Source organism: Homarus americanus, unplaced genomic scaffold (genome assembly GCF_018991925.1).
Source record: "Homarus americanus isolate GMGI-L3 unplaced genomic scaffold, GMGI_Hamer_2.0 scaffold18703, whole genome shotgun sequence".
Classification (NCBI taxonomy): Eukaryota; Metazoa; Arthropoda; class Malacostraca; order Decapoda; family Nephropidae; genus Homarus; species Homarus americanus.
The window spans coordinates 6058783-6078074 of NW_024749779.1; the positions used below are offsets into that span (position 1 = coordinate 6058783).

The window sequence follows — 19292 nt, forward strand, 5'->3', positions numbered from 1 at the left end:
TTTTCCATCCCTTCAGGATTTTGAAAGCTTCAGTGAGATCTGCCCTATTGTGTCTTGTCTGAAGGGTTGTTAGTCCTTAGGTCCTCAGTGTATTTGGATAATAGAGATAACATAGTTCCGGAATAATTTTAGTCAGTCTGTGTTGCACCTTTTCTAGGGATATTAGGTCCTTCTGTAGATTGGGTTTCCATGCCTGAATACAGTACAGTAATTCACACTGGAACGTACAACACGCAAGATTTATACAGTTGAAGGAGAATTTTCCTATCTTTGTATTGGAAGGTGAATGATCTATCACAACGCCTAGATCTTTCTCCTTATTGACAGTATCCAGGAAAATTTTATTAACAGAATAGTTGAGGTAAGAGTTGTCGTATCCTACGTGTAAGGTCTTGCATTTTGTAATGGTTAGAGCATTTGCCAGTCTCGAGACCATTTGAACAGCTTGCAGGTCTTTCTGTGTTGTTGTGATGCCGCCGTGACATGCTCGGTAGTTTTCATCTCTGTCATTTATGTAGATAACAAACAGGGTGGGTCCAAGGATAGGGCCTTGTCACTTTTAATGTTGTGTATCTTTTTACCTTAATAAATAATTTCTGAGAGTGAATTTGCCAGGAGTGAAATGCATGGGGATATAACTTTTTCGGGGGTGAAAATACAGGATTAAATAACCGGGAGCGAATTCTCCCTCAAGCGTGTTAACCCGGGACTGCCGGTTACATATTTGCGACACTACAGTACCTGCACTTGGACTCTCAGAAATTATTTTAGACCTTCATTTCTTTAATAAATTTCCTTTTGCACCCTTATCTGAGCCATTTATGTCTCCATGTCTGTCTTGCATAGAAGGGAGAGTGAGCATCAATGCTTGTAGCCAAAGTGGGTGCGGGTCATTGCCTTCCCAAGCGGGGTTGGGTAGCCCCACCTTCTTTTTTCTTAATCATAACATCGTGGCTTATATGTCAAAATGGAAACATTAGTTACACTTCGGTGTTTCATAAATTATAATCAACACAATGCGATACACAAGGAGTGATGGGAGATGATGCAAGGGGTGCGGGGGGGCAGGGCTGGTGAAGTAGTAAGCGGCGGGTAGGCAACCCAAGATTTGACTCACAGCAAGGTTACCAGTGACAACACACTGTCGTTGTGCCCGCCAGTGTGACACACGACACTGTCCTGAACGCGGCTGGATATTTGTTCCTCTACTAACTCAGACTTGCCAAGCCATGGATTTTATCGTGACAAAGAGAATTAAAGTGGAAAATGAGGTGAGTTAATATGCTCAGTTTTCTGTTGCGGGGTGTTGATCCACACTATGAGAGAGTTGTTCAGAAGTATAAATAATAATATACCTGTACATGTCATTAGCCTTTGTAGCATTGTTGAAGAGTCATGTATGTATGTATGTATCTTGATAAAATCACACGGGAAAAGGGAAACAACGGAGCACCTTAGCTTTCGTTTTTATTCAAGACATCTTCAGAGGCAACTGGATTACATGGACAGAGAGAGGCTTAAATATACAGGGTGACCTTAAAAACATGAGGTCAGGTCATAATGATGTCATCCACTAATCCCCACACCAACACACACGTAGAGGAGCTTAAGAGAAGGGGGGTGACGTGACTAGTCAGGTCAGGTCAAAAATAAGGGACCCACTAAATAACTATCATACATCGAGATCAAAGATTTTCAAAGCATTTTTAACCTTGGGCCACTGACAAATAAATTTATGTAACATATCAGTTTTGAACTGACCATCACTAAGGTTTATTGATTTTAATTCCTTAATCAAACTAGCTTCAACCAGAAGTCTTTCTGTGACACAAGATGATTTAAATACTTCTAAGCTTTTTTCCCAAGCAATGGGATGATTATTATTCCTAACATGAACGAACAAGGCACTGCTTTCAGATGCTGTTCTGATATTATACTTATGTTGTTTGATTCTGAGCTGCAGTGTTTTCCTGTCTGACCTACATAATTACAATTACATTTACTACATGGAATACAATAAACACTTCCATTTACATTCAAACTTGGGCTATTTCTTATTAACATATTGGTAATGGTTGAGTCATACTTGAAAACAACATTAATATTTAGAAGCTTGAGGGACCGAACAAACGGGACATATTCATTACGATAGGGCAGAGTCAAAATATTCTTAAGTGTAGGAATTTGCCTGGTTTGAGAGGAATGAAAGGATTTTTTAGCCCTTTTAAAACAACGATCAACAAACACATTCGTTCCATTGCACAGAAACTCGGGTACCCTTCAGTGTTTGTTGGTGCAGACTGGCCGGCACCATGAACGCTGCAGCTCAAAGTTCTTCATGATGCTGTCCATAATTTTCATTGAGTAGCGACAAAACTGTGACTTCACAACCGATATTTCATCGACTGACTTAAGTTTCGTTCTTCAAGGGAAGGTGTGTGCAGCCTTGTGTTAATGCTCTCCTAAGTGATGTGTTACTGTAGATAAACGAGGTCAATAGAATACTTGTAGTAGACGTGAGAAATAATTCGAGATGCTAGGAACCTCGAGCTGTATGTTCAGGGGACAGACATGGTCATGATTCTTCCACTTCCACAATGTCAGCCTGTGTTATGCCTCTTGTACATCTGTGCTAGTCATTGGATCGTTCCCTATGGACGATTTTTTTTCAGAACTTGTTCGTTCCGATGTTAGGTCTTTATTTGTTTGTCACTGAGGAGTTTCAAACTTGTTAATCCTGATAAATATGGAACCTTGGTTTTTGGCAGTCTATCAGCTTCACTATCTGATAACCATAGACCAACTAAGGTCTTTAATATTTTGTTAGGGGATGGTCTCCACCCCATCTGTGTGACAAGCTCAATTTTTAAGGCGCCAGAATCTAGTTTTCTTTACTTAGGTTATTAATTTTCTTATCTATCAATTTATTGTCAGTTTGGTTATTGACCCTTCAAAATGCGTTATGCATTGTGCTATTACTTTAAATGCTGAACTTCAGTGTTGAACGTTCTCCTCGAAGCCTAATGCTTATGCTCGAGATAGGTCACAGACCAGGGAAGTGGTCTCCAAAACGTGAAAGAGGATAAATTGATACATAAATAGTAAATAAATACGGTGTATATAAATAAGTAACGCATATATATAGGCATGACGTGCTATATATTGCATAAGCACAATTTTTGTAACCTGTGTGGTTGAGCTTACTGTGAAGTGCTGTTACCAAGAACAAAGACGTTACCGATAACAAATTCCGGCTTGAATGTTATGTACACTAATACTGACACGTTCCTTGACAAGAGAGAGGAATTTGAAACACTACTGAAGGTACACCAACCCGATATAGTAGAAGTTGTAGAACTGTTGTACAAGAATGGGAGAATCGACCCGGAGGAATGTGAGTTCAGTATTGACGGATATGACTTATTTACGAACCTTTCTCAAGTAACTTGCAAGAGGTGTGTAGTTATCTATGCTAGGCAAGACCTTAGAGCAAGCCAGGTGAGGGTGTGGGGAGAAGATGTTTTTGAAGAATCAAAGTGGTGTAAAATTAAGTTGAAGGGAGAAGATGTACTTATTGTCGGGTGCATATCTACAGATCCCCAACCTGCAGCTCACCAAACCAAAGGAACTTAAGAGCCTTAATTGGCAATGCAGCAAGGCTCAACTCTAGCCACCTCCTTATCATGGGGGACTTTAACTATGGTGACATCGACTGGAAAAATGAGCACACGCCAAATGACCTAAATAACCCCACTACTCTTTTTGTAGAAACTCAAAGATAATTTTTTGTTCCAGCATTGCAGAGGGGAGCAAACACCCAAGCCACTGGACCTCATCATAACAAACCAGGAGGGTATGGTGGCCAAAATGGAACATCTAGCCCCAGTTGGCACCAGCCACCATGTAATGCTGTCTTTCAGGTTCAATTGTTACTCAGTGCACGACATAACCAGGCCAAGGTGCAAATATTACAAGGGTAATTATGACAGGATGAGGGAGGAGATGAGGGGTATCCACTGGCCTGACTCACTGAGGCATAAGAACGCGGACCAAATCCAGTACCTCTAGAAATACAAGGAGACCGCTTCACATGAACCATGCGGCGGTCGACAAAGTTAAGAAAACTCAGAAATTCAAGACGTGGGTGAGGTCGAACGATGAGCTGGACAGGAGGATGCATGCAAAAGCCAGGAACCAAGCAAAGATAGAGTGTAGAAGGGCTCAAAAGGAGTTCCAGAGGCTGGTTGCAAGCGAGGTCAGGACAAACCCAAAGGCGTTTTACCGCTATGCAAAGTCGAGTAGGAGTATCAGATCTGAGGCTTGATGATGGTAGGCAGTCAGAGCCTGGCCAGGACAAAGACGAGGCATTGAACAGCTTCTTTTCCTCGGAGTTCACAAGCGAGGATGCGAACAATCTCCCTGTGTTTGAGGATAGGCTGTACGATACAGCACTGACACACATTGTGTTCACAGAAGAGATTATAAAAAATAGACTGTCAAAGCTAAAGGTTCATAAAAGTCCCGGACTGGACCTGGTGCATGCCAGAGTGCTGAGGGAGTTGTGCACTGAGCTTGCTGAGCCCCTGAAGATCCTGTTCAGTAAATGCCTGGATGGACAAAAGGTCCCCAGTGATTGGAAAATGGCTTATGTGAATCCTATCTTCAAGAAGGGCGATCGTTACTCCACGAATAACTATAGACCAGACCACCTAACAAGCATAATATGTAAAGTACTTGAGAGCATTATAAGAGATGCCATGATGGAACATCTACAACGAAATAACCTCGTAAATGATTGCCAACACGGTTTTATGCCGGGGCGCTCCTGCTTAACACAATTACTCAGGGTAATCGATATTTGGACCTAAATTCTAAATCAGGATGGTAATATCGACAATATTTACCTAGATTTTGCCAAGGCTTTTGACAGTGTACCCCATGAAAGACTGAAAATTAAACTGGAAGGGTACAGGTTTCGGGAAAATGTCCTGGCGTGGGTAGAGGACTTACTACATGACCGCAAGCAGTGTGTGACGATTAATGGCACGAAATCATCATGTGTACACGTCACAAGCGGGGTACCACAAGGCAGTGTATTGGACCCGCTGCTGTTTGTTTGCTCCATAAATGACATGCCTGAAGATGTACATTCCTCCATACAAATGTTTGATGGCGACACCAAGTTATTTCGGGAAATTAAGAACCAAGCGGACTGTGAAGAGCTGTAGAGGGATCTCTCTGAGCTTCAAGAATGGTCGAAGAAATGGCTGCTGAAATTCAATGTAACGAAGTGTAAGAGGATGCACCTGGGAGTACCAACGGTAAGGAGGCGTATCATATGTCCCAACGGGACGAAGAGACTGCATTAAATGAGACGGAATGTGAAAAGGACCTAGGTGTGTACAATACGTCGACAATGAACTGAAGTTCTCGGGCCATTGCGAGAAGAAGGTAAACCAGGCAACTAAGTTATTAGGTCTCATAAGAAGGTCGTTCAGATATCTAGATGGTCCCTTCCTCGTAACGATCTTCAAGAGTGAAGTGCTTCCCCGCATGGGTACTATCATCCCGTCTGGTCCCCGAGATATGCTAGGGACTGTCAGCTGATTGAAAATGTCCAAAGGGGGGCCACCAGACTGGTGCCTGCACTGCGGCACCTCAGCTACCCTGGGAGATTGGAGCGCCTGAACTTGCCCAGCTTGTACTACAGACGGGCAAGGGGAGATCTGATTGAGGTATACAAGCATCTCAGAGGGCACTACTCAATCGAGTGTCCTTACCTGGAGCTGGCGGGCGCTCGCCTCACAAGGGGACACAGCTTAAGGTTAAGGAAGCCGCAAGTCCGGATAACTGTGAGGGGTAACCTTTTCGGAGTGAGAGTTGTAAACTCTTGGAACAATCTGCCAGAGAGTGTGGTGACGGCACCGAGTGTGAGCTCTTTCAAGACCAGACTTGACCAACACTGGAGCAGGTTCAGATACATTCAGGAGCCAGTGCATGCCCAGTACTTGCCAACAGTGCGTAACAGAGACGTAACCGATCGCCCAAGCAACTAACGAGCCGATCAGTGGTGAAGAGGATAAAAGTAAAAGTATAAAAGTATATGAACTCGGCTGGTGGAAACTGCAGTGGACCTATGTTCCTATGTTTGGTAACTTGTTCCACTCATTCATAACTCGATTTTCAACTTTTTGTTTATATAATTCCCGCTTAAATCTATTTATATCTAATTTAAAACAATTGCTTCGTGTTCGATCCTGATTTCATTGTCCAATTACTTCAGTTACAGCACCTTTATTTACTCCCACCTTCCGTCACATCGCCCCTTCACTCTACGTCATATACAAGAGAATACAAATTAGACTTTTTTAACCTCTCTCTATACTCAAGTCTTGTAATGCACGTAAATAACTTTGCGATCCTCTTCTGAACGCTTTCTATGGAGTCAATATCCATTCTATAGTACGGTGACGAAAACTGAGCCGCATAATCCAAGTGTGGTGTCACATAGGCGAGATACAGTACGAGTATAGTTTTAGGACAATTGATCGCGGGCACCTTCGTGCCCAGTGAAAGTTTGAACGCTCGTGCTTGGCTAGCGTACATCAAATGAGGGTGCGCCAAGTCGGTAGACTTGCATGGTTAATTAGGGTGCGCCAAGTCTGTAGACTTGCATGGTTAATTAGGGTGCGCCAAGTCCGTAGACTTGCATGATTAATTAGTGTGCGCCAAGTCTGTAGACTTGCATGGTTAATTAGGGTGCGCCAAGTCTGTAGACTTGCATCATTTTCCATCGTAAATAAAATGGTTAATTAATGCCATCCTAAAGAAACCATCGACCACCAGGTTTGTTCCACTCTACGAATTTTTTGCGATTCTTCCACCAAGTTTGATGAAAAACGATTGTGCCGTTTCGGCTGCCCAGAACAGACAGACAGACTCACGCCTAGTCCTACAGTATATTAGATAACCTCATTTGGCTTGTTACTCACGTTCTCATATATGAACCCGAGTGCACTACTGTACTTTGTTAATCTTATTTGGGAGAAAAAAACCTGCATTGCTGTCTTGGTTTTAGGTCCCTACTTATCGTTTACCCATAAATCTCTCTCCCAATCAGATTTCTCTATACGTTATTCAGCTGATAATTGTTTGTCCTGTTTCAATTCCCTTTCCTCAGAACCTTACATTGTTTCACATTAAATTGCATCTGCCATTTTTCATTCCACACTAAAAGTTTTTTGTGTCTTCAGCAAATTTACTAATGTTGCTGTTAACGCCTACATGTCGTTAATAGATACAGTAAATAATAATGGTCCAAGTACTGAGCCTTGTGCCATTTATGCTGACCCTGATTCCTGTCTCTCACCATGCCGTAATGCAATTATAAGTCCCTCTCCAGTACCATGAGCCTCCGTTGTACATACTAGTCTTCCGTGGGTCATAAGTGTCCATCAAGTAATTCGACAACAATTGAAAAGAATGACACTATTTTTGTCAGACTCAAACGCCACTTATGAAGACGTGTTGTGAGTCATTAATCGACGTGAGTTTCTTGAGCAGATTTCGAATACAATTTTTACCTACTGTATTGTTTCCGTTAACTTTCCCACAATTGGTGTTACACTAATTGGGCGGTAGTTTGAGGATAATGACCTATCTCCCCTGTTTGAAAATCGATATTACATTCACTATCCTAAAGGATTCAGGCACAAAGGCCGATTTTGTGACACCAAACAAGCTCATTAAGGGCGACTTATTAGGTTTTAGTTTAACTATTTATTAACATCGTTACTAATTACTACTAGCTCACTTAGTTTATTTTCTCCACTCTCTCTAAAGATAGTAGCTACCTTGGGATTATAATTAGGTTTTTGCTCGACAAAAGTGATACAATATATAATTTTCTTTTATTTCTCATTTTCCCCTGCATGATATCAGTTAGCTGACCTGAATCTGATTGTACTGGTGCAGTCTTCTTCTAGGGTTTAGTTTGATACTAATGGAAAAATCCTTGTGGGTTAATTTTCACTTCCCTAGTCACTTTAACTTCAGTCTCATTTTGCTTTTCTAATGTATTTCTTTACCCTTCTGGATAAATTATTAGCATAATTTTGATGGTGGACGTCACCATGTTTGATTCTTCTGTATACTATACATTACAATATACACTTTTTCTGCCAAATAATATTCCTAAGGTACTTACTCAAGCACTTAGTGTTATTATTAGATGTCTTAGCCTTTTGTACGGTATATTCAGGTATGGGAATTAAACCACAATCCCCATTTTGTGAAGAAGGACCACAGTTCATGCTTACCCTTTAATTTCACAGTGTTTCATAATATTTACATTGTGTTGTCGTGGAGAGCAAAGAAAACAAGTGTTGCCTCATGAAAGTTTCATCCACATTTATATCAAGTTGGATTACCTCAGATGAACGGGATGATGCCTCACTGGGCACCTCGTGAAGGTAGGCTTGTTAGTCAACCTCTCTCTAGCCAGTAGTGGTGGCAGGCAATGTGTCCCCCCTCGCTGTAAGAAAGGGCATGGGGGGATTGCTCGTACATGTCACCGTGGAAGATGGTGGGAGATCATATGTACAGTGTACATATGATCTCCCACGGTGTACTGTGTACATTGTACACAGTACACCGTGTGGAACATAACAGGTGCTCCCCCACACCAACATTATTATGGGAGGTGGTAGGGACTCACAAAACACACAGTGTGGGAAGTGGTGTGGTAGTTCCCACACACCATTATATCGTGTGAGAGGAAGTTTGGCTCAACAACACACCATGTCGGAGATGGTGGGGATACCAATACTCCCTGTGAAAGGTGGTGTGGCCTCACACACACACAATGCACCATGTGGGATGGTGGAAGGCTCCCACACCAACCAGCAACCTGTGTGGGAGACGATGTGGGATCCCACACCGGCACATTGTGTGGGAAGTAATGGGGCTCCCCCAAACACCAACACCATGTGGGAAGTAATGGGGGCAGCTACACACACCATCTCATCGTGTGGGAGGTGTTAGGCGGTTTTCACACATACCGTGAAATAGGTCATGTAGGGATCTCACACCAGTGCACCATTTGGGAGGTAAAGTCCCACACATAATGACACCATGTTGGGGCTTACATATACCAACACACCGTTTGGGGGTTGTGGACACACACACACACACACACACACACACACACACACACACACACACACACACACACACACACTACTACTACTACTACTACTTTTTTTTTTTTTTTTAAACGTGGCCTCCAGCCAGCCCCCAATAGCCACACCTTCGCCACCATTTTATTACCTTAATATTAAATATCCTAATACATAAGTAGCCATCCTATCTGTGTTAAATTAGTTGAGCCGCAGATCTATGCGGCATTCAGTGACTGTAGCCTCATAGTCAATATCTGCGGCAGTTGTCGGAGTAGGGGCAGAAGCTCTCGTTCCCCTGAGGCAGAGCAAAGCCGACCGAAGGAGAGAGAAAGACAGTCAACATCTCATCCAGGCTGTAACGTAACTTCTGGGCTGCTGCTTCTGTTCGGAGAACAACTCCGCAAGTCTGGCGTAGAAACATCTTGCACTTGGTCCCATCCCACCAGAAGTTGTGAACACTAGAGGAGTGAAGCTGCCTTGATCAACGTTTTGGATTCTCTCTCCATATGCCCTTATCTTGTCGTTCTCGTTCCTCCTATGTGCAGCATCGAGAGCTAGGTTACGGTGACATGCGGCCATGGGATCAAAAATCCTGATGTCGAAGAAAGCTCTCTGTCCCTGCGTCCAGAATCCTCGAGCACTGACGTCAACACGGGCTTCGTTAGATGTGTTTGAAGTCCTATGTTGGAAGATCTCACCATCCAATGGAAGGAGGGTCGGTTCTACCATGACATCCCGGCAGATTTCCTTCAACATATTTGCTGTAAGGTCCCTTACTTCGTCATGCCTCATGCATATGAAGCCCCCTTTCTTGCACACCATGGCGTGATCGCCGTCATAGGAAGAGCCACACACGCATTGGGAGGGCAAACCTTCTACTGGCCGACCGTACCTTAGAGCAATGGCATCTGTAAATTCTTGTTTGTTAAGACTGAAACCATTTGCCCTTATCGGTAACGTAGTTAACCAGTTCGAGGCGCCCACCTCCTGCGCTATAGCTACTTTTTTTTTCAAATTTTCTGGAACCTGCAGCAACAGTTGCTGCAACTTATCATTTTGGCAGTGCTGTCGATCTGTCGTAATGGACCTACGAATCTCGTTTACTTCACTGGTCTCGACCTCCCCTGTTGCATTCTGGGCTATTATGTGGTCGGTGAGGGCTGCCGTGAGCTTAAGTGAATTTTGATGTTCGGTGGCTGCAATCTCCTCTGGATTGGTTAGTCCCATCCCTCCCAGTCTTGATGAAAGTGCAAGAAGTGCTCTTTCTGCTGGGGTTAAGTGAGTGTGTTTCACTAATTTGGGAATGAACTTGACACTGATAGCTTCTTCCAGAGGGTGGAGGAGGTGTCCGATATCAGGGATAGTACGCATCAGGTAGTTCCAACGATGCTTGACTCCATGGGTGAATGCAGCAAAAGCCGCATGTGGCTCTGTGTTAGCAATCTCAGTCAGAGCTTGGATTTCAATAACCCACTCATTCACCTTTCCCGCTACGTACTCGGTCTTGAAGTCCGTAGTGCCAATTACTGCGCCTAGATGTCTTTGGCCGTCCTTAGTTATTTTGACCTCACTTCCGCCAAAAACCTCCTTTGCCCGTTCATAATGTTCTGGCTTCACGATGAGGAAGGACTTGCTGGCGTTTGGGTGGTACCCGATTTGTGGACCTCGCGATGTTACCAAGTCCCACCACCTTTTGATGCCCTCCACTTTTCCTGCTCCTGTAAGGTCGTCAGCATACGCCATTTGTTTGACCCCAGTTGTTTCAAATTTTATTTCTTGTTGGAGCACTGCTACTACTACTACTACTACAATACCAGTGAAGTAAACAAAATTCGAAGGTCCATTACGACAGAACGACAGCACGGCCAAAGTGAATGGTGGCGAAGGAATGACTACTCCTACTCCTTTTTTTTAAATAGCCTCCAGCCTCCCCCAATAGCCACATCTTCGCCGCCATTTTATTACCTTAATATTAAATATCCTAATACATAAGTAGCTATCCTAGCTGTGTTGAATTAGTTGAGCCGCAGATCTATGCGGCATTCAGTGACTGTAGCCTCATAGTCAATATCTGCAACTGTTGTCGGCTTTGGGGCCGAAGCTCTCGTTCCCCTGAAAGCGAGAGGGAGCAAGCAGTGCTTGCACCTTAACACTAACATAATGCTGTCACACTAGACGCATTTCACCACCCTGAGTGTACACACACACACACACACACTCTGCGTAAGTGGTGGTGGTAGGATGACGTCCACACGTCCACCAACACACTTTGTGGGTGGCGTCCACACATACACATCAGAACACTGTGGTGGTGGTGGTGTCCACATACTCAGCACACCGAGATAACAAGTGTGTGAGAATATTAAGTCAGACCGTATTCCTGGCCACCACTCCTCTTGCTGCTCATGACGACGCACAACATATTGATGACATTATGTGGCGCCTTCTCCTGCACCTCCCAACTGATTCGTCTTTTGAGTAGCGTCACTAATATGAACTAAGGGAATTATGACAATTTTCTTTTTCCTCAACCAAATAAATCTGGTACGTAATTAAAACGCTCAATGTCATTCTTGGTGGTGAGGGATAACATTGAAATTCTTGTTAGTGACAGTCAACAGATTAATGGTAGTTAAAGCAGCCATTTTATGCAGTACAGTGACGTATTTACTTTGTTCAGCTGATCAAGAGGTTTGACTATTTTGCTCAGAACAGCTCTTAGCAGGTCACGTCAACCAAATGTTGAGGCCTTTCTTGAGCCACATTTGTTTAGTTATCGTGGACCATCATATATTAATATCCCTTTAAAATGCCAAGCCAAATTGACCTCACCTTCAAATTAGCGGCGATTATAGTGAGTGTTGTAGCATCCGATTGTTCAAAATATAAATACAAAACAAATTAAAGATGGTCTACTAAGATAACCGAAGAGAAAAGTTAATTGGCTGTGTTTCAATGGGATTCCACACCAAAAATGAACCTCTTTCTAGATCTGGCTTAGAGTGTAAGTTTCAGACCTAAGGCGGCCAGTGTATATGGAAAGAAACCGCCTTGGATTCTAGCTATTGGTATCGACCAATTAATCTGTATCGGTATAAATTGTAAAATATCGGTATCGGTATTATTAAAAAAAAACAGGTATTTTATTATTGATGCATCCCTTATTATTATTATTATTATTATTATTATTATTATTATTATTATTATTATTACTAATACTACTAATACTATTAATATTATTGTTAGTATTATCATTGTTTTTATTATTATTATTAATTTTTGTCTATATTGAATAAATATTTTAATATTATTACACCGGTCAGCAAGGTTTTTAGTTCATGAATCATATTGGATGTTCTTACTAATTTGAAGCTGGTTGATTACAAATCTGCCCTAAGTTTTGCTGTATCACATCTGGTTGTCACGATATTGAATATACGTAGATATTACGAATGACAAGCTGACTGACTTGTTAAGGATCTTGAGCTCTCGAAGCAAAAGACAATTGTGAAGTTCAAGATTACAGCAGTGGAATCTCCTGCACATGGGTGTTCATGTTTCTCTCTTAGGAAACACAAAGAGGGGTTCATTAAGGTCCTCAGTGTGGAGCAGTTGTGGTTTGATGGTCTTTTAGATGTGCAAGGTCACAAGTCTGAGTACAGTACAGTACTGTCTTTTTTAGTGACAGCTCCAAAACCAGTTTTAAACCTGTTCTTCTTAAAAGTTTAAATCAGTTACCTAGCATACCAATGGCTAACTCAGTTCATCTAAAAGAGTCCTGTCAGAATATGACTGTGGTAATTTAGTATACCTGTACAACGAATTTCAATAGGACATATTATAGGCCTACTCATGGGCACGCAAGATGGTTTCACATTTTTTTCTTAGGTGCTTAGGACAGCCATGCTGGAAAAGAACATTACCAGAGAATTGACTGGACTCCACGTGAGAATTACATTCCTGGTAAGAAAAGGATGTAACATGAATCACTTTGATCTCGCAGTATGTGTGTTTACCACCACTGTACACCAAGCAAGCTTTAATGAAAAACTTATTAAAGGTGGTGAAGGTTTAAAGTGCCTCCATCAGAAACTCCCAAACATTAGTGACGCTAAACTGAAGAAATAGTTTTTCGTGAAGTTCTCCTGCACCGTCATACATCTATCTAATTCAAACAGAAATCTAAGAAGACTTTGCTTATGTAATTTAAGCACACACACACACACACACACACACACACACACACACACACACACACACACACAGTTTATAGTACACTATTCATTGCTACAGTCCACCGCAACTCCTTATCAGATATGATAAACGACTGTGAGGTCCAGTTTTTATGTCTACAGCTTGATACACAGGGGTATATCTTGTCTGTTTCATATAGTGTGTGCGTGACAGTGGTGCGGATATTACTGGTGGGAACAGTGTGGATAGTGGTTAACATTATACGCATTTTACCCTTGTTATTATTCATTTACACTGTACAGGCAACCAGGAGGTGGCGTGAGGTAAGTAATATGACTCTTACTCCCTACTGATTGTAGAATACAGTAATCGCTCAGTGGTCCGTTTTACCTACCCCCTCCTTCCCATTATGTCTCAGGATGTCCCTCGAAGCAGGTGGGTGAAATGGGTGCATCTAGTGTCTTTTCTGGGGATTTTCCTTGCTCGGGCTATATCCCAGGCATTTTTTTTAAGCTAAGAAGCTCAGAATTTGACATAATAAGACCAAGTTCTTTGTCAATCTTTTTTTTCATATGTTGCCCATGACATGGCATGTTTACATTGAAGGGATTAACTTCGTCAGTTTTGCCGAAGGGGTTATGTTCTGAGGCCATGGCTAACTTACAGTCCTTTACCCATAACTGATTCCCAACTTCTGTTTTGTTTCATCATGCTGTTCTGGTAAGGAGAGTAACCGGACTTCCTACGTCACTGAACGTTAATTTTGCCCCCAAACACTCATGATCAGACACTAAAGACGATTTTCAGACGTTCCCGTTGGATGAGCGTCACCTGTCGGTCCAACTTTATTACCTCCCGTGCTTAAAGAGTACCCTCAGGAGCTGACCTGTATTATCAGAGTAAAACGAAACCTTAGATGTAAATGAACAACACGAAAAGCCTAATGTAAGGACATTATAAAAAATTAGGAGATGTACAAATATTTGCGGGGAACTAGAGAGGCTGGTATGGAACATTTGGGGATGAAAGATTGGGAGGATTAATTAGCATTAGTGGAGAAGAATGTACAATATACAGTAGAGTCATATATGGTTCTGCCGTGACCATTTTGTCCAGAGGAAGGTTTGATGGTTGACTTTGATTCATCAATATACAGTATTCAAAAGGAATTTAGCGTCTGTGTTCAGTTACGGACAAATTCCCTGAACACTTGGCAACATCTGCCATGTAAGTACAGTACTTGAGTATCTTTAAGAGGATTGGAATTTTAATGAATTTTATCAAAAGTGTCTTTGTATAAAGGAGTGTTTTTCCCATTTGGGATTCCAACATAATATATGATGAAAACCAACGCTTTTAGATATAAACCTGGTAGTAAGTAGGTCATATGGGGAGAGAATTCAGAACGTTGATCAAGGCAGCTTCACTCCTCTACGTGCTATCCGAACAGAAGCAGCAGCCCAAAAGATATATATATATATATATATATATATATATATATATATATATATATATATATATATATATATATATATATATATATATATATATCATCTGGACTGTTATGAACGAATTGCCATGACCTTAAATTGGTGAATAAGCATCTAAAAAATATTATTGGGCGGAACAAATTGTAGAGAAGAACTCAAACAGGGAGTCGTTCACCTGCCGCAGCAGACGCGCCAGAAAGGACTATGTAGTTAGAGAAGCTAAGAAAGGAGAGATAAATCCATTTTTTTTCTTCATATGTATCAAACAAAAACCCAACCAAAAGACCGGGTCACGACAGTCAACTTCAGGTCAGCTAGAGGAAAGGAGTAATGTTTTGAATAAGTATTTTCTTTTATCAGATTTCACCAGAGATTTTTTATTTATTTTTACTGGGATTAGCCCACCCGGGCACAGGTCACTGGCCTACATCAGGGCCTGAGGGGCGAAAATGTAATAATAATAATAATAATAATAATAATAATAATAATAATAATAGTAAATAATAATAATAAAGACATACAAAAAAAATCAAGAGTGAGAAACAATATATAAATGTTGTGTTGTCAATAGTAAGAGAAACAATTGAGACCCTGCAATTATGTGTAAATGAGGCAGAAAGTGGTGCCATATGGCACCAGTCTACCATTAGACAACACATTATGCTTCCAATATCTTCCCAGGCTGTAGTACCTTCCTGTTTGATAGCTGCCTTCTACCTACTACCTGTGTGCCTACTACCTACTATACCTGTGTGATATGGTTCCCCAAGTAGCTATTGCCTAAACGATTCACAAAGAAACTAAATTATGTAAAGTACTATTGACGAGTCATGAAGTTAGTAAGCGAATTAATAAAACCAAATAAGTCACCAGTTCTCGATGTTGACAGAGTTTTAGTTGACTGCAAGAAAGAATGTAATTGTATTTTGGCTGATTTTTAGGTCATCTGAAGATCCCTCCCCCCCCAGCTTATTTCACCTTAAGATTAACCACTCCAATATAACCTAATCTAATCTCCCAGGTAACTTTAGGGTGTTTAATCATCAGGTGTTGTTTTAGAAGCAGTAGACGATAGTTACAATTATGATATTAGTTACCTCGAATTTAGCCAAGCTTTTGATGAGGTCCGACACAAGAGATTAATAAGTAAAATAGAGGCACACGGCATCGGAGGGCAACAGAGTTAACATAACTGGTCTCATATGCGATTGGAGAACGATGCAAGTGGTGTACCTCAGGATCTTTAGACCGTTTCTCTTCTTTATGTACTCGTAAATGACATAGATATAGGCGTATACGACAGAATATTTAGATTTGGTGCTGCTTCATAATAGGGCGCAATTTAGGTGAAAACTGGAGAGGATTAGGAGGACCCATAGTTCTAGGAGTGGTTAAAGAAACAAAGGGTGACCAGCTATGAACTCAACAACGTAGGAGTTTGAATATGAAAAATATTTAGGGGTAATGACAAGTAATGACCTAAACTTAGGCAACAATATATTTATGTATGTAAAAGGCAAGTCTTATATCTAAGAGCGTTGTCAACAAAACTGCAAATGCTATTTTATATATTTATCTAGCATTAATGAGACCACTTAGGATTATCCTGGCGTGGATCGGAGACTTGCTTCATGACTGCAAGCGATTTGTGGTGATTAAGGAAACGAAATCGTTATGAGTACCTGTGACAAGCGGGGTGCCACGGGAGTGTGCTGGGGACAAACCGTAGTTTGTCTGCTTCATTAATATTATAGATGTTATTCACTACTACATACAAATGTTTACGAACGACGCTAAGTTATTCATGGAAATTAAGAAGCAAGTGAATTATGAAGCCTTAGGCTATGTCCCTTGTGCGAGCGTTCTGCGGCATCCAGCGACCACACCAGTGAACGCGCTACCTTGGTGTATCTGACAAACATATGTGTTTTCTTTGATATGTCCCACGTAGACGCTTGAAGCATTCGTGAGCGACTAGGAAGCTGGAACTAGACGCGCGACCTGGAAGCAGCTATCAAATATTTTGATCGTCGCTTCCTCAGTCACGCGAGTCCTCGCATTCTACATCAAAACTAGAGAAGGCTTTACATTAATTTTCCACTGTTAACAGTTTGATCTTGCCAAGATATATATCCTTGTGGACTATTAAAGTAGATGCAAAATGTTTCTCTCACATTCTTTGCTGAAGAATGTGAAACATTGTTTATTCTAGAGACTGCTGTGTTATTCTCAACTGTACATTCTTGAATTGCATATGACTTTGCGTCCAGACCCTCTGTGTCAATGATGATATTACGGAAAAGTGTAGCACACTTTGCAGTGTCAATAGCAGTATCCACCTTTATTTCAATAGCTTTATTTAAAATTCGCCTACTTCCATCCAGCAACCTCCTCTGATAAATGGGATGTTTTTTCCTCGCTACCTCCGCAGGTACCACATGTGCCTGCATCGAGCAACCAGGGCGTAGACGCGCGACCTACTTTCCAAAGCGACCTGTGTCCCCCCGTCGGTGTTTTGCCGGCATATACATGCTGTCTACGCATCACAGACGTTTGCTGGTACTTTTAGAAAATGATGCCTTTCAACGTGTGGTACCTGCAGATATACCAAGAAAAAACATCCCATATATCAGAGGAGGATGGACGTAGGCGAATTTCACCATCTCTATAAGGAACTTCGCCAAGATCCAAAGAAGTTTCACGAGTACACCAGAATGTATTCTGATTGGGGACGAGGCCTACCCACCCTGTGTATATTTGTTGAAACCTTATCCTAGGAATGCTCTGAACAAAGAAAAGAGACTACGGTAATTACAGATTGTCACGTGCCAGGCGTGTTGTAGAGTGTGCATTAGGAATTTGTATCAATAAATGGAGAATTTTAAATAAAGCTATTGAAACAAAGGTGGATAATGATGTCGACATTGTAAAGTGTGCTACACTTTTCCATAATATCATCTGGACGCAAAGTCATTTGGAATTCAAGAATGTACAGTTGAGAATAACACAGCGCCCTCGAGAATAAACAACGCTTCACGCTCTTCGAGAAACTTTTAGCAGCTACTTTAATAGTCCACAAGGATATATATCTTGGCAAGATCAAGCTGTTAACAGTGGAAAATGAATGTATAGCCTTCTTTAGTTTTGATGTAGAATGCGAGGACTCGCGAGACTGAGGAAGCGACGATCAAAATATTTTGATCACTGCTTCCAGGTCGCGCGTCTAGTTCCAGCTCGCGAACGCTTCACGCGTCTGCGTAGGGCACATCAAGGAAAACACATATGTTTCTCTGCTACATCAAGGTAGCGCGTTCACTGGTGCATGTGGTCGCTCGATGCCGCAGGATGCTCCCACACGGCTGACATAGCATATACAGGAAGATAGATCTCTGTCGGCTTCAGGAGTGGTCAGAAAAATGGTTGTTAAGATTCGCTGTTACGAAATGCAAGAGGATGCATCTAGATCGTACCAACAGTAAGGATGCATATCGCATGTCCCAACGTGACGAAGATACATAGGGTTGCCATATCTGAACATTAAAAAAAAGAGGACGTTCCCGAAGACATCCTGCCCCCCTCCCGTCCGGCACACACTTTGGCGCTATGTAACCTTGAAGCAGCCGTGACAATTAATTTTGCATATTTGCATAGCATAATTATTATTATTATTATTATTATTATTATTATTATTATTATTATCATATATATATATATATATATATATATATATATATATATATATATATATATATATATATATATATATATATATATATATATATATATATATATATATATATATATATACACACACACACACACACACCAGAATCGGTGTACTGTATTGCATTGTGTTTTTAATGTAGGCTAATATACAACATACATGGTATAGAAATCTTAAAAATAATAAAAAAAATTACCTTTGCTTAAGGCTGAACATCTTCATTCCCTTAGCTGCAGTCTTCTTCCCCCCACTGTATGTGTGACTTGATGTGCCCATGCATACTTTTCTGTAGATCGGATCTTTTTCAGTATTGGCTGATTGCTCTTTAGAAAGGTATAGAAGTCACTGCAAGATGTTTCTCGGAAGTTGTACTGTACAGTCAGAATGCCTTTCATTGTTTCAACACTCAATTTGTTCCTTTCCTTTGTCCATTGACTTTGCAACAGTGAAAAAACTCTTTCTACATTTGCATTGTGAGATGATATAGCAAAGAAGAATTGTGCAATTCTTAGCAATTCTGAGTGGCATTCAATGTTCTTTGGTTTTTCAAAGTATCTGGTCCACTTTTTATGTGTTGGCAGATTACTAAATTATTCACCACTCTTGTAATTTTCCACAAACTGCTTCAGGTTATTAACTTGGTCAAAACACCTCATCAACTTCTACCCCCTTATCAATCAAATATTTGACAGCTAAGTTGACAAC

At 41.3% G+C, this 19292-nt stretch overlaps 1 protein-coding gene across 1 annotated transcript in view; it reads left to right on the forward strand.

Annotated features, from left to right (window-relative positions):
• Positions 1–1181: 1181 nt before the first annotated feature.
• LOC121853809 (endoplasmic reticulum membrane sensor NFE2L1-like) overlaps positions 1182–19292 on the forward strand; it is a 99616-nt gene continuing 81505 nt past the window's right edge. Inside the window, exon 1 of the mRNA XM_042348184.1 lies at positions 1182–1271. Coding sequence (XP_042204118.1) covers positions 1230–1271 — 42 coding nt within the window. The 5' untranslated portion in view covers positions 1182–1229. The remainder of the gene's footprint in view (positions 1272–19292) is intronic.